At 40.4% G+C, this 22,430-nt stretch overlaps 1 protein-coding gene across 2 annotated transcripts in view; it reads right to left on the bottom strand.

Moving 5' to 3' along the window:
* The window catches only part of ARID5B (AT-rich interaction domain 5B), a 206,354-nt gene that overhangs the window by 13,448 nt on the left and 170,476 nt on the right, over positions 1 to 22,430 (bottom strand). For both annotated transcript variants that reach the window (XM_074232334.1, XM_074232335.1), the window contains one exon: positions 16,740 to 16,837. In XM_074232334.1, the coding sequence (XP_074088435.1) occupies positions 16,740 to 16,837 (98 nt within the window). The remainder of the gene's footprint in view (positions 1 to 16,739; positions 16,838 to 22,430) is intronic.

The following is a 22,430-nucleotide window of genomic DNA, read 5'->3' as shown; positions in this document are numbered from 1 at the left end:
AGAAATTACCTTTAAAATAGCATAATCTTGAAAAGGACTATTCCTCCATAATCCGAATCAACACCTAAATCTTCAACAATCTAGGAAGACCATTACTCTTGACTCAGTTTTACCTGACGGACAGCTACACTTTATACTCATCTGTGATTCACAACAGCCCTGGGGAAGTAGGTAGTATCTCGTCATTATTGCCACTTTCCAACTGAGAAAGCTGAGGCTCTGATGGTGACCAGCCCAAGGGGAAATGGTAAATAAGCTGGGACTGAAGCTACATTTGGAAGTGACTTTTCCACTCTTTCTATTCTATCTAAAGATGCCAAGGAAGACATATTGTATTGAAAGTACAACTAACAAATATGGCACCCACGTTAGCATGAGGGCAATAAAACGAGTGGGGGTTAATCGCTCCTTCTCTGCTGGAAGTAGTTCAAGGAGAGTCCCACTAAGCAAGAGGCACCTTATTAAGCATTTCCAAGGAGGAACACTTTTTAAGGGGTCTCCAGCTGTAGGGAGGGACTTTACTGAGACTCAGAAAAAAATCCTAAGGGCAGCAAAGAGAAGAAAGGCAAGAATCAGAGGACTAAAAAAATTCAAGAATTTTAATTATGCAACTTTCTTTAACAAAATCCATAAAATTGCTTAAAAAAAAGAGAAACATCAAAAAGCTTTCATTTTAATCTGTTTTCCCTTTGCGACGTAACTCTTGATCTGAACGGGGGAAAAATAGCTCATGTAATTAAAAGGGATGGATTGCATTACAATCTCAGTTTCAACTTCAGTGATTAAAGTTTTTATAATGCATTTGGTGTGATTAATGACTCACTGTGGGATTAATACAAGACTCAGCCTTAAAAATATGAACTTTAATACAGCAAACATAATTTGTTTTAAATAAGACAAGTTGACTCAATGAAGAAAATGCAGTCTACTTATAAACAACATAAATCTGTTCAAAGATTGGGAATCCTAATTATCTTTAATCTAAGACTCCCAGGCAGAAAACCCTTTGCCTGGGTTGTGCATTTGTTATCCTACAATTGGTTTCTAACCAAGCGATTTGAATCTCTACCTCTAGACTCTACCGATAGTTCTGGCTTGAGGAGTGTAGAAATGGAGCCGCCTGTGATCGTAACATTTCGTTCTTTAATAAAATACTACATAAAATATGGTAAAATCAAATCCCAATTTATGCCATATTAGAAATGAAATTCATTAACTGAGCATGCTCTGACAAGGTATGTGCAAGGAGGCGTGAATAATACTTTCGAGCCCTAAATTTGGCAGTGGGCCAGCCACAAAGCTAAGGAGAGCCCATGGGGAATATTCATCTTCAGATCCCATTACAAACTGAGTTTAAACATGTTACAGCTGCTAAAACTGGAAAGTCCTCCCTCTATGCAGACTTACTAAAATAATATATAGCTGCCAAATACCTGCTTCCCACTGTAATATTACAGCTAATGTTTATATAATAAAAAGCATAACTAAGCAGAATAAGAGAGAGAAAAAACAATCTTGTTCATACTTGAATTTATTCTACTTCATTTGTAACATCCCCCGACATTCCCCCAAATGTCTAATCATCTCACCTGGGCCCTGCCAGGGGCCCCCTCGCTTCACAGCAGTAGAAAGTTGGGGTTCAAGTGAGGACGATATTTACATCCTTTCTCTCTGTGTGTTAAATATTTAAAATTGACTTTAATCAAAACACATTTTATTACAATAATTGTTATCACAGAGATAGGATTGTTTGATTTTTGTTTGGTTGCCGTGGCAACTGGAGGTACATTTGAAACTTCCATATTCCAGTGGTAACCATTTCTCCTTTCCCCAGGTGTCCTCATCTTCAAATGAGGTGAGGCTTCCATGGGTAGAAGAAGCTCCATGAGAACCCTTCAGAAGTAGGGGGTGACGGGGGGCAGCCAGGGGGCCTCAATCACCCCTGAAATTCCTTCTCTGGAACCTCATGTAATATTTGCACACAAAAGTCCTTCCTTAGAAAAATCTATACCCTGGTTCATTAGACAGGTGCTAATTAGTAACCAAGGCTTAAATTTCCTCTTCTAATCTTAAGTCGGAGGACTGCATTTTCAGTTTGGGGTCTTTGCCCCCCCCCTTCTTTCCACTCAATTCAGCAGCTGGGCTGGCCAAGAACAGGGAAAACACATTTCACTTTGCTGGTCAAAGGCTGAGAGCCAGGAGCGGGAAATCTGGAATTAAATGGCTCTTGTATCTGGAAAGAGGCATGACTAAGGTAAAACTGAATCCAAACATAAGCATTGCATGTTCAGGGCTCAGAGGCTATCCATGTGTGTTGTTCTGCACTGTGTGTATGTGTAGTGTGTGTGTGTGTGTGTGTGTGTGTGTGTGTGTATGTGTATAGTGTGTGTGCATTTCAGGACAGGGTCATGGGCTGGGCTGCTAGTCTCTCGAATAGTAGAAGGATATTTATAGGAAGGAAGAAAAGAAAGAGGAAGGGACAGAACAAAAAGAAAGAAGGAAGAAAAGAAAAAAGAAAGGAAGAAAAAGAGAGAGGAGGGAAAGAAAGGATAAAAAAAGGTAGAAAGAAGGAAGGAAGGACAGAAGGAAAAAGAAATTAAGAAAGGAAAGAAAGAAGGAAGAAAAAGAAAAGAGAAGGCTGAATATAAGGAGAGAAGTGGGGGGCAGTGAAAGTGAAGGGCTGGGGACTGGAAACTGTAGCTCTGAAGGGGAGGACAACATCTCCCACCACAAACAATTACAGACAGCTTCATAGGGTGATTTCCGTTTTGGTGCAGTTTTCAGTGAATGTTTTTTCGGTTATACTCTCAAGGTACAGCCCAATTACCCCACAGGATATGATCTTATCGTTTGATTATTAGAAGTTTTTACAGCCCCTGAGCACTAAAACTACTACAGGTTTTGGAGCATTTGAACATTCAACGAACATGCGGTCCCATTAAAACAGGTTAGCCAACTGAAGGTCAATATTGCCCAACACAGGAAGAACGTGGTTTGGATTATACAAATAGTTTAGCAGAATGCAACATGCCTGAAACCAACAGATGATTATTTTCAAATATTTGGAGTACAACAAAGATTTAATCGGTTTCTGAACGGTGCAGATAAAAGCAAAAATGTCCCTCTTCCCGCTATCCCAACCCCCTAAAATTCATTCATCTGGAGACATCACTTCGATGAGCTTGCAAGCTCGTAGGCCACAGTCCGGTTTTAGGTGGGTGGAAGTAATGGGGGCTGGAGAGAAAGCAATGTATTCATTAGAAAAAACAGAGAACATTTTTCTCCCCTTTCTGATCTTCATCAGGTTGAGGGACTAGAAGCAGCAGCAATAAATGGCCCTTTATTATGATCCAGATTTCAAATTCCAGATTAGCCAAATTCTTATTTATGATGCCATTAATGGATTCAAATAGGTAAGCTATCATGGATTGAAAAATAACGTCTTTCCATAGACGAATGAGAGCAGCATGAGGTTTTTTTTTTTCCCCTTTCCTCTTCCAGGAATAATACAAGAATAGCATTTTCCACCCCAAAGCAGAAACAGTAGGGGAGCCCTTTGCTATCACAAAGATTCTTATTAAATTCAGTCACTGTGAAAGGCAAGACTTTTATTTTTTTTTAAATAAAGACAACTTAAAATCAACTCAAGTTAGATGAACAAATCAGTGACATGCTAACCCCGATTTATTGGGGTCTGGGCCAATAAATTATAATCATATAGAAATTGCTGGTTTGAAAAGATTCTTGCTTTACTAAATCTCATGTGAAATAATGGAGCTCAGTGTAACCTGAGTTTTTAGATCTGCCTCATCTGATATTATGAAAAATTCAATGTATTTCTCTGCAGCACAAGTCAGAGGTCAGCAAATCTATTACAGTAATGTAAGTAATCTGGCTACCTGCCAACTCCCTTTATTTTTTTTAAACATGAAGGCAGATACTTTTATATTTACAAATTCTAAAATCCTCTGGGGATCTGCGTCTCTTTCTCAACAAAAACCAGAAACTTCACATTACAGAAATGTATTTCACAGCATATCACACATGTCTCTGTCATTAGCATTTCATAAAAAAGAAAAGGTTCTTAATCTTTATTAGACAACATTCCCTACTGCCCCTCCACCCCCAACCCCACCAGAATAATGTACAGTCTAACCACCAATGTCTCCTAGCCTGATTAATGTCTGCATAGAATAACTGAACTGGGAGGGCCAAATATTTAGCAAACAGTGTTGAAGAAGAGATGGGAATTCATCTATTTATAGAGATTTGAAAAATGGCGCATAGGCATGTATGACCTGATTCAAAGTCAAGAGAAGAAAGAAATGGGCTAGGGAGACACTCAAATCTTCAGTTTTCCAGTAAGAGCTGGATGTTTCTGGCCAAGACCAATGGGAAATACCAAATATTTCTGTAAGCGATGCCACCCCCAGAAGCAAAATGGTTTCAAGGTAGGGGTGAGGGGAATATTGACCTACTCGGGTTAAAAACTCTGGCACTCTCTCTCTGTAGATGTTCTATTATATACTCAATTGGTTCTTTTCATTTTCGATGGCAACACAACGAAAGAAATGCTATATTGCTTCCACTGGGGCTTCAGACTTGATCTGATGTAAAACGGAGTCATTACATTTGTTAGTAGAGATGCTAGTGTCTCGGCATTCAAGGGTTTGGCCAGACATTTTCCTTCTGGGCCAGAAATAGAAATATAACTTTACTGTGAAGTGTGAAAAACAATCTCTCACCCAACTATTCAGCCAAAGGAAGGTACATTTTTCCTCTTCCAGTTAAAAAATTACCAACAAAACAAACCATTCTGTCTTCCAAAGATTAGAAAAAGATTCCAGTGCCATCCACACTTGTTCAACTCACAGGGCACCATGTTGAAATGGCAGAAAATCACTTTGCAGACAAGAGTGCTTTGTCGATGTCCAAAAGAGGTGGTTTCTACACTGGGTGCAGAACTGTGAAGACAATAGCAAATGTGCTTCTCTGCTTTGGCTGTTGTAGACATCAAACCCCACTCCGTCAAGAGGCTGGCTCTTGATGAGGATCTCACTCTGCAGTGTTCTCGGTAGAGCATCTCTCAAACAGTGGGTTTGGTGGCTGGAATGGACCAGTGGGAAGACAAGCTGGTGGGCACATACCACCATACGCTGGAACCACAAACTGCCGGGGGTCTGTATGGTTCAGTAATATGATCGGAAGAAACTGAGAAGCCAGCCTTCGTGGATGACCTGGGGTTGGTGACGGACCCTTGAGAAGTCACTTCATTTCCCTGGACCTCAGTGTCTTCATATGTTAGCGCAGAGAATCAGACCTGAAGACCTCTAGATTTCTTTCAGCCCAAATTTACAATTCTATGATTCTTCCTCATAGATAAGAAAGATATTCTACAAGAGGATTTTATATTTACACACACTTATTTGTGATCAAAAGGTGACTCAACCTCCTCCCTGCCTACAACTATACCGTTGATGTCAGCAATAATCTCATTTTTCATCCTTCTATACCCAGTGCCTCTGGGTAAAGATAACTGATAAAAGTTTGTTTTGTCTCATTGTACTTTTAAATATTAGAAGGGTGATATTAATAGTAAAACTTGGCACTGGCATATCACTTTAGAGTCCAAAGCACATTTGCAAATAGTAACCCATAGGAGATGGGAAGATGTATACACAGACACACACACACACACACACACACACACACACACACGTGTGTGTGTGTGTGTGTGTATGTGTGTATATATATATATATATATATATATACATATATATATATTTACTTATTTATATAGTGAATATAAGCTATCGAGGCTTTCCTAAGATTGCACTAAGGGGGACAAGAGTCCCCTGGATAAAGCACATGAAGTTAAATAGTTTGGGATCAAAATTCAGCTTAACTACTTCCAATGTGAGCCTGGCCAGGTCTGTTGAAAATTCTGGAACTTTGTTTTCTCCAGTATAAAATAAGGAAGTTGCATTAGACAATCGTCCAGTTCCCCTATGTCAATAAAAACCAATCAACCAACAGTCACCATGAGAGAATGGTACCCTTTGTCTCAGCATTGATTTTATTCATAATGAGAGGACAATTGGGTTGGTTGGTGATGTGGCAGAGAATTTGAAGTCAGAAGACCATGATTTGAATTCTACCCCGGCTATTCTATACCTGAGAGACCTTGGGCAAGTCCCTTTCATCTGTGGACCTTAGTTTTTCCATCTGTTAAAAGAGGGGGAGCTGGCGCACTAGATTATCTCTTAGATGCCTTTCAGTTCCTATTATAATCCTATTAATTCCTACCCTATTATCCTCATGTTCATATATAATGCCTAGCAATTCTCCAAAACATTTATCCTTTCAGCTAAAGGCCCAAATAACTTTTGTAAAAAAAAAAAAAACAAAAACCAAAATGTTCTGAGAGGGTTTGAATGAAAGAGCTAAGGCTATGTTTTAATGGTAAACAATTACATTCTTCTGTCATCTGATACTTTCTTTCATTCTTTTTTTTTTTTTGGAAACATGCTTTCTGAATTTTCAATAGTTCCTTTGTTAAAGCATCTGTTCCTCACATAATTGAAAAGATGTTTGTGCAGTGGCATGCTTCAGAGTACAGTTATTTAATCTTAATGATAAAGCCCCGAGGACAGAAAATCCTAAGTAGAAACCTCTTGCTATTTATCAAAGAGAAAAGGGACGAAGGCACCTCATCTATTTTCAAATTTAAATGCATGCTTGATGAGAAATATCAATAAAATATGGGACCTGTAAAGTTTTCCTAAGTCTTGGAGTTGGTTTCAAGAGAGGGAAAACAAAAGTTTGGAGGCAAAACACAAACAATATTACGACTCCTCAACCCGAAGAATGCTGGACGAGTTTGAGGGTCAGACAAAGAAGGAGAGCGTGTTTAAAATATGACAGGAACACAGCTTGGGCCAAAAGCTGTTTTCTCACCCACTGGGGTAAAGGAAAACCTTTTGTTAATTAAAATTTGAGTTAAAGGCAAACCTAAAAAAAATCCTGAAATCATGATTTTTATTGGCTGTTCTTTATTTTAAAAACTGGTTTTTCTTCTTCAGGGATGGGCTGTTTGTTTTTGTTTTAAATAAAGTTTCTTGAAAGGTTCCATGTAATAAAAAATTATTTGAAATGGTGAAGCATCCCAAGTGGCCTTCATGAGAAGATGGATATTAAATTACCTCCTCAAAGTCTTTGAGTAGAAAATCTCCAGGAGCATGAAAAAAGAGACTACTACCTTGACAAGTCCGTATCAAGCTTCATAAGTTGCAGGTGATGGAAAAAGGTAGACTAGGCCTCTTCTGGTTCACTTTTTGGGAATTAGCATTGGATTGTTTGAATCCCCCCCCCCCCCACCCAATCCTTCCCCCATAAGGGCAAGGAGACTCTCTGTGGGCTTTATGTTAAGAACTGAGGGAAGGAGAAAGACTGGAAGACGGTAGAACTTCAGTTGAGGAAAGGAGGAGAACAGGCTAGCTAAAAAGAGAAAAGTTGGGAGAGAGGGAGGGGATGGGATAAAAGAGGAGCGGGCATGATGAAAGGGGACAGAATAGGTTGGGAATAGGCTTGAAGGGCATAGGACAGGATGAGCTGAAAAGGGAGTTAGGATCTTTGGTCTCTTCATCGTACATAACTCTGAGGGAACCAGTGTACGTGGGCACCTTCTTTACCATTTAAGTGAGTTTTGGGGAGCTAAAAGACTAGAATCCTGAGAGGGAAAATGATTTGTTTGGGGTGGTATGGTCAGTAGGACCCCTAGCTCTATGGCTAGCTTTCAATTCCCTGGACTTTGATACCTCTTCGGCATGTAGCTGAATAACTCCAAATGGTAGAAGCTTAGTCTTCTGGTGCTAAAATGGTTCTGAGACCACCTACTGCTCCTCTCTTCATTATTATTATTATTATTTTTACTAAGGAAGAGAATAAGCTTAGGAAAATGGAGTAGACGGCCACACAGGGAGTATTCTGTCCCCCTGCAAAGCACCATATTGTATATTATTGTGCTACTTCAGCAAGGTCATTGGGACATCGAGTGGCAGAACCACATTCCCTGGCTCTTAATTCAATTTTCTTGCTCCTCTGCTACTGGGTCACACCAGCCATGGGAAGAATAGGGGTGACAAGGTTCCTCATCAGAGGAACTTTCAGTACGGAGCTTTTCTGAGGGAAAGTCTTAGAATCTGCTCTCACCTCAATATAGATTTTCCTTCTTATTGGATGAATCAGATCTCTGTGCCACTTTTTCCTCTGCCCACCTTTGTCAAGTTACCCTATTTTCAATGTCCTTTTTTTTAACCTAGTAAATTCACCAAAGACCAACAAAGACCTGAGTATTCTTTGGGGCAGAGCCCCTCTGGTTTGGCATTGCCAAGGTGGGACTTGGAATTCAATAAATCTAGTAGTTTTAAGGGGTGAATTAAATGAGGGAATTAAATGACCAAATATAGCCCTTGAATGATGTTACAGATATCCAAATGGCCCTTGGTAGAAAAAAAGTTTCCCCATCTTTGCTTAAGTTGACCATACCATACCCATCATCAATCTTAACCCCAAACTTCACTCATTCTTCCAAGATGAGCTCACATCTGATCCCTTTCCTCAATGAATTCATCCCTGCTATCCTGGCCAGAAGAGATTTCTGCTTCCATCTTGAAAACATCTAGAGGCTAGGACACTCCAGATCTTCTCATATCTCTTGACAACCTTGCCCAGAGCAGCATCTTGATGCCTACTGCTCGACTGCTAATAGTATTCAAAAACTACAGAAAAGAGTTGGTGGAATGCCTGAAGAGAAGGGTGCTGGTGGAAGGAATACCAGTTGGATTTCTGGAGATATTCCTTTTTCTCAATAAATTCCAAAGTCAAAAAAGCTAATTTTCTTTAGATTACATTATCACAGGACTTAGGGATGGAAGAGACCACAGAGGCTGTGTATTAAAAATACAGTTCTAGGACTGAGAGGAACCTTGAAAGCCATTAGGTTCAAAGCCCTTGCTTTACAAACAAGGAAACTGAGGCCCCAAGGTCCCAGGGATCAGTTGCATCAAAGGTGGGATCTGAACGATCCCATGAAACTAAGGCTCAGAGAAGGGATGTAAAAGGACCCACAGCAGAGCCAGGATTCAAGTCACCATTGTCTGACTTTACAACCAGCTCCCTCATGATACTAGTGAGGATGTCAGATTATAGGATGTGAGGGTAGCACTGTTATTGGTCCTGCTCAGATGAGATCTTTGGGACGGTTCTACTGACTCTTGAACAACTGCAGAATATCTAGGGGAAGGTGACTAATAAAATAAAGGACCTAAAGTGATCCTGAAATGGAAGATGATGTTTGGCCTGGAGAAAAGAGAAGATGACACCACATGGAAGAGGGCAAAGACTTGTTCTGTGTTGTCCTGGGTGGCTGGGCTGCAGTGGTGTAGATACAGAAGCAACAGATTCAGCTGGGGAGGTGTGAGTTCAAAGGCTGCCCAACTGTGGGACTTTTGGGCAACCCATTTAAATTCTTGACTTCATCAACATAGGGATGGCAATTTCTCTAATATCAGAGTTGTGAGGAACTACTTTTATCAATCTTGTGGTACTAATGATTATGAATTATCATCATTATTATTATTATTAATGATAATAATCATCATGAGGTAGCTTTAAAAAGGGAGGATGGAGTTCAATACAAGGAAGGAATTTAGGAATATATCTGCCAGACTGTTCTGGGAAGAAAGAAAGAAACTTGAAAGGAAGAAAAAAAAAACTTGAAAGGAGAAATCTGAAAGGAAGGAAAGAAAGAGGGAGGGAGGAAGGAAGGAAAGGAAACAAATATTTGTATTTACCATATGACAGCTCTCTGCTCCACAAATATCAACTCATTGATCATCAAAACAACCCTGGGAGGTAGGTGCTATTATACATTTGAGGAAACCAAGGCAAGTTAAATGACTTGTTTAGGGTTACCTAACTAAGTATTTGAGGACAAATTTGAACTCAAAGTATTTGAGGACAAATTTGAACTCAGTTCTTTTGTTTTGTTTTTTGTAAGGCAATGGGGCTAAGTGACTTGCCCAAGGTCACACAGTTAGGCAATTATTAAGTGTCTGAGGCTGGATTTGAACTCAGGTCCTCCTGACTCCAGGGCTGGTGCTCTATCCATTGCACCACCCAGCTGCCCCTGAACTCAGTTCTTCCTGACTCCAGACCAGAGCTCTGTCCACTGAGGTATCCAGCAGGGAGTGATTGACCATCTATTAAGGAACCTAGAGATGAGATTCCTCTTGAGTAGGAGGTCAGATTAGACGATCTCCAAGATCCCTTTCAACTCTAAAACTCCATGATTCAGTGACCTTCTGATCCACCAACTTTGCAGCCTCTAGGGTGGCAGAAATGTACAAGAAGAGACCAGATTTCCATCTCAACTGACAAAGAACAGAGTCATAGATCACCTTGGTTTTCCTTGGCCCATGTCCATATGATTTGTAAAGCTGCCTTGGAATCTGGGGTATTTTTAGTATTGACACAGGGGCATATTTTTTTATCTTACTCAAAATATGTAGCCTGCCCCACCCTGCCCTGCACTTCCATGTCAGAAGGCTGTCCTAGCTGGATGTCATTCAGTTGATGAACCTAAGTACCCCTGGTGCAGGTACAGACCCCCCCTCTATTCCTCAGGGGGAGATGACCTTCCTGATTTCTTGGCATGGCGTTGAACCAATGGAACATTCCCCAGGAGCAAGTGCAGAGCAACAGTTCAACTCTCATCTCGGACATTAATCAATTAGCTATGTGTCTACAAAAGTCATTTAGCCTTAGTTACCCTCATCTGTAAAATTAAAGGGGTAGGGCTTGAGGTCCCTAATGTCCTTCGAGCTCTAAATCTATGTTCCTATGATATTAAGTCACTTTTACTTCCTCAGGTCTCAGTTTCCTTATCTGTAAAATGAGGAATTCAGGCTCAATGCCTTTTGCGATATCTTCCAGTTCTGGATCTATGCCCCCATGAACTTGGTCTGTTCAACAGGAAGAGGCCCCATGGCCCATTTTCCTCAGCCTCTCCCCCCACCCCAAAACATTTGTTTATGATTTTGAGTTTCTGAATACTCGGAAAAGCACATCCTAAGGAACTTTTGTCTTAAAGCTCCTTTTCAAATCCCTAATAACAACTTCATGCACTCCACAGAGAGAGACCATGTAATTTATTCGGGAAAATTAAAACCAGTAATCTGGTATTTTGTGTGAAGGTTTTCTTCTTTTCCTTTTTTTTTTAAAAAGAGAAAAGAAACCGGCATGTGTAAGCAGAGCTGTTTAAGCTGCATTACCATCCTCAAAAACAAACGAAGAGAGTGTTCCACCCAAAAGAAGCCATGGTCCATTGGCTTTGCTATTGATAGAAGAAAGATCCCAGAGCAAAACAGAAGGATGGAAGAAACAAAGAAGTGGGTGGCGGCCCATAGAGGGCAAAACATGAAGCTCTTCAATTCAACTGCCAATAACGATATTTCTTTCCACCAACACCCAATGCAATTCTAGAATTTGGAGCAAGAGATGTCTAAAATAACTAGGCTCAGGGAAGCCACTTGGCTCAGTGGAGAGAAATCTGGGTTCAAATTCAACCTCAGACACTCCTTGCGTGACTGTATCCAAGTCAAACCCCTGCCTCAGTTTCCACATCTGTAAAATAGGGATAACAATAGAATTCCCTCTCAAGATTGTGAGGATCAAACTGTAAAGCAACTGGGATACTGCCTAGAACCTAGTAAGCACTATGTAAATATTAACTATTATTATCTTTTTTATTATTATCATTATTATTATGCTTCTGAAGCTGCGTTGAGTTTGAGCCATCTACATAGCAACAGTCTCTTGATGGGAAAACATGAATGCTTTTTATATTGGTAATCATCTGTAACATGAGCAATTAAGTACAGTACTAATGGACTATAGCCAAGAACCTGGTACTAATATTAAAAACTGACAGAGATGAATAGGTTTGGAAGCAAAACTAGGCTGACAAAGCCATTTTTATGAAGTGCTCGGACCTATTCGATTTAAACCAATCAGAGGCAGATTTAGGCCAATCAGACCTCAGCAACAACAATGCAGCCATTGGCATGGTGGCGAGTCCTGCTTGCCGTAAATAAAAACATCCATTGATTCTATTCAATAACCAGTGCTTTCATTACTCTGCTCATTAATAAACTCAAAGTAGCCCAACTCATATGCTGTACAAGTAACACTTACTGAGATATCAGCTACATTTTTTTTCCCCGATTGGAAGACAAAAGCATTTACTGGAACATGAAACACATGACCTAAAAAATGAATCAGAGGGGAATGTACAGTAAATCACTCTTCTTCCTCCTCTTCCTAAAAAGAAAAGTGGATGTTGGGTAAAAATAAAAGCCAGCTGCTACTGTCATGGTGGAAAATGCCAGGAAAAAAATAACATTTTGCCTACAAACAAATGAGTTTAGGAGATGAGTTCTAAGTTTCCAAAGATGATCATCCATGAGCTGTTTGGAATACTGCAGTCTTTTCATTGTTATAGTAAATGTTATATCATCATCATCATCATCATCATCATTATTATCATATATTATTAACACTGGAAGAATACATGATATTGAAATTGCTCTTCAATCACAGTAGACCAGGCAATTGGCTTAAGAGTCTGGATGTGTGTGTGTGTGTGTGTGTGTGTGTGTGTGTGTGTGTGTGTGTATTCAAATTAGGGAGATTTATTAAGCACCTTTTATCTATTTATTTACATTTTTTATTTATTTAAGGCAATGGGGTTAAGTGGCTTGCCCAAGGTCACACAGCTAGGTCATTATTAAGTGTCTGAGGCCAGATTTGAACTCAGGTCCTCCTGACTCCAGGGCTGGTGCCCTATCCACTATACCACCTAGTTGCCCCCTTAAGTACCTTTTATATGAAAGGGGGCTGCTAGGGGGCGCAGAAGATAGAGCACTGCCCTTGGAGTTGGGAGGATGGGAGTTCGAATCCAGCCTCTTAACTAGCTGTTGTGACCTTGAGCAAGTCACCTAACCCTGACTGCCTGGTATCCAGGGCCATCTCCAAGTCATCCTGATTCATATCTGGCCGCTGGATCAGATGACTCTGGAAGAGAAAGTGGGGTTGGTGACTAAGCACAGCCCCACCCCCCATATACTCAAATCCAATTCACGTGCTTGTCATGGCATCACCTCCATGATGTCATGGTTTTTTTTTGAAAATGAAGGACAAACATTATTATTATTTATATGAAAGTCAATGGGAATACAGCGAGGTCTGAAACAAGACATCCTTGTTCTTTTCATGTTAATAAGCCCCTGGGGAGCCAGGGGGCTACTTCCTGGTGGGGTTCAGCTTCTGACTTTATGCACCTCCAATGAAAGCCCTCACCATGGTTAAGGGATCTTGCAGCCCCATGGGATGGAGCTAATCCTCAGGTCTCATCCCTTTGACCTCTTTTATCACATGAGATCTTTCATGCAATAACTAGACTTCCTCCCTTCCCAAAACTGCTCCTTCATTCATAATCATTTCCCTTAAATTGCTTAAATCATAAGTTTCCTCATTGAGATTGCACAATGAGACTTGAATGAGAAAAGACCTTGGGGCATCTGCCATTTTCAGGAGACATTTGGTGGGAAGTAAACATTATCTACAAAGGTGCTGATATGTACAGCCTTCTACACTATTGCTACTTCTACCTGAATAGCAAATTTGACTGAATTTGGACTAAGCTTAAATTTGTTTCTCCAAATGTGACTCGGACTCCCTGAATTTTCAATGCTTATGTCCGAGGAGTTGAGGAACAGAGGGTGTTGGAATGGTCTTAGAGATGGTCTCAGAAGAATCTGAGCATCATACTTTGGGGGAATTTCCCCCTGTAACACACAGATGGGAAATGTAGGGTCTTGTAGAATAGAAGAGAAGCTTCTTGAAGGTAGAACTGAGGCATGAAGATAGTTGGGACTGACCTGGCTCAGACAAGAATACACAATAATGGATTCAATGCCATTCTCAGATTTAATGGTAGCATTAGAACCATAGTCGAGGCAGAACAGTTCAGTAGAAATGGTGCCACCTCTGAAGTTAGGTGCATATCCTGGGCAAGACATTTATCCTCCAGGAGCCTTGGCTATCTCATCCATAGACCACTCCTGAAAATTCTAACTCAATCTACTTCTTAGGGGAAGTTCTCTGTAAACCTCAAAGGGCTAAAAAAAAAAAATGGCCATTTTTTTACTATTTGGGGAGGGAACCAGATTTAAGATTCCATTGTCACAGGGAACTTTCAGGGAGGAAATTTTCTCTAGTCATGCTGATTGGGCACTCCTTGATGATTTAAAGTTACAGATCAGTGCCTAGAATTCAAAGGGTAGGTGACTTGCCCAGGTGCACACAGTCAAGACTTGAACATGGGTCCTCCCAGTACTCTCTTATACACTCTTCCACACTCTTATTACAAAGATGAAAATTGTAGAGAAGGGGAGTTTTGACTTCTGCGAAAGATATAAAGAGTTGTTATTAAGAATTTAAAAAGTCAAAATAAGGGATTATATGTTAAAATGAAACATTTCTAATATAGTAAGGTTTCAATATGCTGCCAATTTAAAAAGAAAAACTGGACTCTGGGGAAACTAATAGCATAAATTAAAAAAAAAACCCTTTTCCTAGAAATCTCCACATTCATGGAGACAAAAGATATTTAGAGAGGGCTACAATTAGACCCAACTCCATTCACTGTAAGTGTCTGAACAAGGAATGATAATAATTTTTGTTGCTATTTGGTCATTTCAGTTGTGCTCAACTCTCCATGACCACATTTGAAGCTTTCTTGGCTAAGATACTGGAATGGTTGCGCTACTTCCTTCTCCAGCTCATTTTACAAATGAGAAAACTGAGGCAAACAGGGTGAAGTGACTTGTCCAGGGTCATAGAGCTAGGAAGTAGTTGAGGACTGATTTGAACTCAGGAAGATGAGTCTTTCTGATTCCATGCCTAGCGCTCTCGCCACTGTGCCTCCTAGCTAATAGTAACAACAACAATGCTATTTAGATATTCTCTAAAACTTATCTAGTGTTTAAATACATTTTTGGAGTCTCTCAACCATGCTATAAGATATGCTATAGGCATGACCACCCCATTTTACAGAAGAAAATGAGGGTGAGTCAGACAACAAGCATTTATTAAGAACCTACTAATGTTCCCAAGATGCAAAATGATTCATTAAACTACATGGCCAATAGAAGTTGAAGGGTAGATTTGAACCCAACTCTTCCTGACTCCACGTCCCACATTCTCTCTGTTATACCTTGCTGCCTCTTCTCTCTAGAGATATTTATTGTGCCTTAAATATTTTTGATATATCCAAATTGAAAGCATATTGTGTGAATAACAGAAAGAAGACGGACCACCTTGGAATCAAGAGCATCCAGTTTTGTAATGTGACAGATCATTTTATATACATACACACACATACACACATCATACAGAGCCCCACCTGACTCCCTTTAGCCCCTATGTCTTCACCTGCACAATATGGGGGAGGACTTAGAATACTTCTAATTTCCCCTCTGACCTTAAAATCTTAGCGGTAGTTTGATATTCCATGACGGAACTACAATACAAGTAAAAACAAACTGACAAACCCAAACACAATCCCAACCACATTCTTTCCTTTTCTATTTCTGCAAATGGTTGCCAGGGCAGTCCTTGATGCATCACTCCGTTTATATGTCTTTCTTACCCAGGCCCCAGGAGAGGCAACTATGGCCATTCTTTGTAGGAAAAACTGGAATGGCGACTATTACATCAGAGAAGAACCATTAGCAGATGTATGAATGAGCTGTCTCTCTTCACCACAAACTAGTGAACTCTCTATTTATTCAGCTTACTGCTCCGGCCAGAATCTGGGCCATTATTGGTCATTAATAAAAGAAGTGAGGTCCAGATTTCACAATTGGATGCCAGGAGCTCTTCCAGGTGGATCCCCCGTAAACATGGCAGAGCACGACCCAAACAAACCACCATTTAGCTTTGGGAATCGAAGCATGAAGCAAGGACAAGTGGTGACTCTGTTAACGGTTCCTTCTTGACATGACTAAGCAAGGTATTGCCCTGATGGAAAAGCCGGCAGGAGTACATCCTCACTCGAGGCTAAACTGGTAAAGCTACATCTTGTTTGGCTGTCATAGCCTCCACGACAGAAAATGAAGCTTGTAAAAACAGAACGGCAAAGAATGGATTTCATATGTCAAATACGTCTTTGTAGATAAAAACATCAACCGAAAGAAGAAAAACCATGGAGATTGTACAAGGGCTAAAGAAATGTTGACTTTCCAGACCATGTGGGGGTAGTCTCTCCTTGGACTCCCCTCAGTGAGCTGGGAATAAAGAGTCACAGCTACATTTTTCTAAAGCTGAAGGTCCCTCTATGATGAGAGGGCACCCCAGCCCTGTTGGGTACCAATACCTGTGAAAATAGGGACGTGACCACCACCTAAACACAAACCAAAGCATCTTCTTTGAGCATCTGGATCCCTCAAAATATCAGTTCAGATTTTCATCACAGAGTGAAGGTTCATTAAGGTGACAGAGAGATATTTTCCCTATCTTTCTAAAAATCCCCTGATCTCCTCTCTTTTCCTTGACCAAGTGTCTCCAAAGTAACATGCTTTTAATTAAACCAGGATTGAGAATAAGTGTCTTCTTACCTTTCATAATGTCTGCGTGTACACGTAGCTGCACTCGTGCTCCCTGGATTACCCCCCAATTCATCATAAATATGCTTCCATTGTCGGCGGGCTGTTATCTGCAAAAACGGCAATGGCAAATTCAAACGTGCATCATTAGAGATTCAACAGCAACTGAGCACACAGCCTTGAATGCATATTCAAAAGTGCAAGAGAACAGTATGTTCTCGAAACCCAAGAACAGAGAAGCTATGGAAAGTACAATAAGCTTATAGCTTTGTACGCTAACCCGAGATTCATCCCTTTGCTTGACTGGGAAGAAATGGAATTTGACTGTTGGTTCAATTTCATGTCACTCCATTTACTTTCACAAAAGGAAACCCTCCTCTCTCCTTCCCACTATATCCTACCATTTTCTCACCCCAATCAAGTTCTCCAACCTCTATCATGCCCCATCATATCCCATGCTTAGCCAGTGGAATGGAAGTAGAGCTCAGCAAAATTATCGATTAGCTCATTAGTCAAATGGAATCCAGGAAATCAAACCGGCCATGGAATTCACAGTCGTTTCACACTGTATTTTTATCCCAGCTTGCTATGTCCGCCAAAACAAAACTCAAATCTGTAACTTTATATGTCACAAGCTGTTTATTTTTATTCACTTAGGTCAGCAAAAGAGTATATAGATTGAATGCTAACAAAATCTAAACATACTCCCAAGCTAATATGTGAGCTATGTGTTTTATTGAACTGGATGAATGAAAATAAACATCTTACAATATACTGAGTTGCCTACCATGCTCTTGTTTTCTTTTTCCTTTTCTGTAAAGAAATTAGGAATCTACAAAATAACAGATGGGAGATCTGGCAAAAGAATAATTTGGGGAAACCACGTCATTTCTCTAATCCAGCAAGGCTAGTGGGAGTGTCCTTGAAAGTAGGAAGGAAAAGGACAAATTTCTGCACCCTATGTGAATACTCCAAAGCAGAGTCTGTAGAAGACCAGAATACCAGGCCGAGGGGAGTGAGTGACAAAGGGGTCACTTTTGGTGGGGTTGAACACCATCACAGCCCAAGGCTCTGCTCAAAGATATCCACAGAGTTGCCAGTGGAGTTCACTAAGGGGCCACAAACAGCAATCAGAAAGAAAACAAATCTCACAACTTGCAATCTGGGCTCTGTAATTGTAATCTAAAGAGGAGGAGATGGGTGGTTAAATATTATAGGGTAAATGGCGCCTTTCCTGCTTTACATAAAAAGAAACCCTTCATTTTCGTAAAACCTTCTCAACAAGCCAAAGTAGGGTCTTGAGACAATATGTTATTTAGTATTGTTCAATTCCCTGTGAAGTAGTCTTAAAACCCTTTGTTTGGTGAGTTCTTATTAGAAAGAACCACCTCTCACGTCTACCAGCAGGTAAAATGGAAATTAAAATCCTCCTCTATTCACAGGATGGTTTAGATTCTAATAAATGGTTACAGGAACCTTTCCAGCAAGACTCAAAATACATATTTTGATAAGGATTTTATATTTAATGACAATCTTCCCCCAACATGCTTAAAGGTACAATCATGAACTAATTCTGCTTAAGAGGTCTGTTTTTTCTTTGGAGACTTTGTAGGGAAAAAGGGAATAAAGGAGTGTCCAAATATGACACTGCCGGGATGTACCGCTACTCTTGAACCTCTCTGAAAAGAGGGGAAACAGAGATACTTCTGTTATATTAAACTCAAGTGTCTGAGATCCATTGATCCTGTCTACCATACTGACCATGACAACTTGGCTCATGTGGTCACCCAGGTGATGAAACCAGCTTTGGGAGAAAGTGCTGTGGGGATGGATCTCAGCTTCCTGGCTTTGGGTTATCAAATGATGAGTGGTTGACAAGTGGCTGATGACTAGATTCCTTCAGGTTCCCATTTTTTTTGTTTCTAAATGTCTGGTCCTTATGTCATCTTCACCACCACCCCAATCCTAGGCTCATTATGACCTGGATCTAAATTACCTCCCAAAACTGAATTGGCAAATTCTAAATCTCTCACTACCAGTCACAAAAGAGTTCAAATGATGACTGGATTAAGAGATAAAGACTCATAGTGACTTCGTCCTCCATGGCGAGCCCCACTGTTCAACTCACTTTGTGATACTGAAAAGACATGAAGTCTTTGAGACTAAGCAATGAATTATCAAAGGAGAAAAATTCTGCTCACACTGGGACTGAAGCAGAGTCAGATGGAAGTGTACTGACAATAGTCCTACCTTAATAAGCCATGCCCACATTTGCCCAAGTTGGTGGTGGTTTGCCACTAGTAGGAATTGTGTGTCTCTACAGCTTCTACTAATGTTGGTGACATCATGAATGAAGACAGGATCGTAGCCAAGGTTATCTCTGTTTTGACTATGTTTTATCTACATAGCCCTGAATGGCTACACTTAGGGGTCAAGGTTTTTAGACAAAATGCTTTTTCTCTTTACCCTGGCAAACATGAAATGTACACTTAATGACTACAAAAGACAATTTTAAATGCTGGGATCTCCCTGAAACAAATTCCTCTTTGCTCTATTTCTCTAGCCTCACTCACTCTCACTAACTCTTCATTCAAATGCTGACCATGGCTTCTAAAATAAGAAATCCCCAAAGTCTTCTCATTGTAGGGCATCCAAGATGTCTTTGAGGCTGACAAGAAGCAATGTAATGAGGAGTGCCTTGTCCCAGTCTCTCTGGGGAGGAAACACCCATGGCTACCAACCAAAAGGAAGATTTCCCTTCATATTTCTATCTGTAAAAGACAGAGCCTAGCCCTGTGATTCCATTGAAATAAGGCACTCCCAGATAAGGACAAAGTGCATCAACATCTTTGCAACTCATGGTCCTGGAAAGTTTCTTGGGGCAAGAAGAAGTGACACAGCCAGGATGTGGTTGAGGTAGGGTTGAAGCCCAGAACTTCCTGGTTCTGAGATAAGATGCCTATCCACAAATCATTCTTTCTCTCTTAATTGATAGAAATAAATCAAGATTTAAACCTTTTTCCTCCTCTCTCTCTGTTTCTCTCTCTAGCTATGATGCCTCTATGCCCATACTAGGATTGGCTGTTGGCACCTGTATCCATTCCTAAAAGCTCTTCTTGGCACATACAGTGCTTGCCTAAGTGGCAAAGGCAGTGCTTGCCTAAATAGCCTCCAGGACATGGCATCACTTAAGTGATGAATGCCACAGTGACAGGATCCCAGAACCAGAGATCTCATGGCTTTCTGAGGTTCTTATCTAGGAATTCAATGGAAGAAGGTTCAATTCCTAAAACATCCCTCATAAAGGATGTCCTTTCTTCCTTTTTCCAGTGTCTCTAGCTTCTTTAGATCTTTACTAGATGCATAATTCACCTGGGTAAGTTTTGTTCCTAAGTAAATAATATTTTAAAAATATCACTCATGAGAACTCATAAGAGAGAAAATATTTGTCTCTCCCCATGTCCCAGTCCCCCCACCCCAGTTCAGTGCAGGAGTATCCTTGTCTAAAAAACAATTATCTATCCACCATCTTTGTCTTGTACTCGTGACTAAGCTGAGCCTGGGTCTTCAAAATGAGTCATAAATCCCTGAATGTAAAGAGCCTATAACAAAGACCAAATCCAATATCTTAACTTGGTCAGAGGTCCTCAAAGGCTATGCTAACGGAAAACCTGCCAAGTCAGAAAACTCTTAACCATGGGCTGAAAAACAGACTCCATCATCTGAGAAACTAGATTAGCAGAGTTTGGAGAGATTCATCATAGAATGGCCACCATTTTGGGGAAGAAAGCCATGGATCATAGCTTTAGAGCTAAAAGGGACTTTGAAGGTCCTTAAATGAATCTCTTTATATCAAAGAGAAGAAAATTGAGATTCAGAGAGATAATACTAATAGCTAATATTTATATAATACTTTGCAAAGAATTGTACAAATATCATCTCATTTGATTCTTCCAACAACCTTGTAAGGGAGGTGCTATCAATATTCCTATTTAACAAATGGGGAAGTGGATTATGGCAGAACTGAAGTGTGTTGTCCAGGGTCCACTAGGAAGCATCTGATAGAAGTAGGCATGATTCACATCCTCTGCCTTCAAATTCATTACGCAATTTTCTCATGTCATGACACCAAGTGGTGGAAGGGCTCTGATCTCTGCTGGTGAAGGAAGTATCTTCACCAACAAAACCAAGGAGCTTTCAAAATAAGAAGAGGAGGATGCTGAGATTGAATAACTCTCAGATCTATCCGGTCCAGTGAGAAGAGAGGCACCCTTGACCTGCTGGGATCTTGGAACTGTTCCACAATGGTGAGGGCAGGACCAAGATCCATTGGCTCCCAGGACCACCCTAGCTCATTCTGTGAATATTTCATCTGCAGGAGACCTGAGGGCTAGCTGAATTCAAGGAATATATTTTTTTTCCTGGTAGTACTCCAGGAACTCAAGTCTTTCAAAATTACATGACATCATCCTTGGCCCAGCTAGTTTCAAATTAAGCAAGAAGCTTTGTCTGCCCAGAGAACTGAGGTCAGATTCAGAGGATGTCATGAGAATGATGTCAAACTCTGCCTAACCCACACATTGTGAAGATAGCAGGCATTTGTCAAAATGAAAAAAAAAAATATTATGGCTTTATTTCTTGGGGGGAGGGGAGAGGCTTAGCAAGCACTGTTGTGGTTTGTCATCCCAAGCCTCCAGGAAAGAAATCCATTAAGACTTTTTTGTTCCACCTGTGATCTTCTGCCTAGTTCATGGCTGTCCTTGACTGCTGAAGCAGCAAGTCAACAGGGAATGCCTCTCAGATCAACTACATGAATCTTGGAAAGGCCCCAATTTTCTCCATCAATTCTAAGCCCTCAGCCCTCTGTAGAGATGAAGGCAATTGAGAGGTCACCCACTCATCATCTGTCTCTAGCCACTAGTGGGGGTAGGGAAAGGAATGACCCATCAGAACATAGATTTAGAAGGGAAAGTTGGAAGTGACTTATCACTGTCCATCACTAGAAGCTCTGCTATAGACTTTTGTTGAAAATCAAATCCATCCCAGTAGACTAATGAGCTCTAAACATTGGGATCTACAAACAATGCATCCCTTTCCATATCTGCTGGCTGGGTAAGAGAAGAGAGAGAGTTACTTTTGACATATCACAGAGACCTGAGGAATAAATTCTGCCCTATCTTTTTTTTCCCCCATAAATTTGTCATACAATTTGAGGACTGTAAAAGGCTAAAATGGAAGGCTCCCACAATCTGAAACAGCATCCAGGAGTTTTGAAATATCTTACAACCACAAACAAAAACAAGCCAATTAAAAGAGTCGATTCCATAACCACTACAGATTCCAGTGAGATGTCTTTATCTTACCATGAGTCACAAGCTGAATAGATAAAACTTTAAGTTTTACACATGTGATAGATTGACTACTGCCATCTACGAACTCTCACCTTGATTCTCTCACCTTTTTTGAAATATCCTTAAGGAAATGAGCATGGATATAAAGGGTAAGAATATGAGCCAAGGTTTGAACGTCATCTCTATTACTGAACCCGCTGAAAATAGAGGAGTTTTTTGACCTTTAATGAGAATGGTCTAGGTGGTGTTTTTAACTTTTGTGTTTGTGTGTGTCACGTTCTTCCTAATCAAAGTGGGTCATCTGCCCTAAAGGAGGCCTCCCACGTCAGTAAATCTACAAATGCCTTAAATC

Source organism: Macrotis lagotis, chromosome 4 (assembly GCF_037893015.1).
Source record: "Macrotis lagotis isolate mMagLag1 chromosome 4, bilby.v1.9.chrom.fasta, whole genome shotgun sequence".
NCBI lineage: Eukaryota > Metazoa > Chordata > Mammalia > Peramelemorphia > Peramelidae > Macrotis > Macrotis lagotis.
This window is presented reverse-complemented; position numbering and strand designations above follow the sequence as displayed.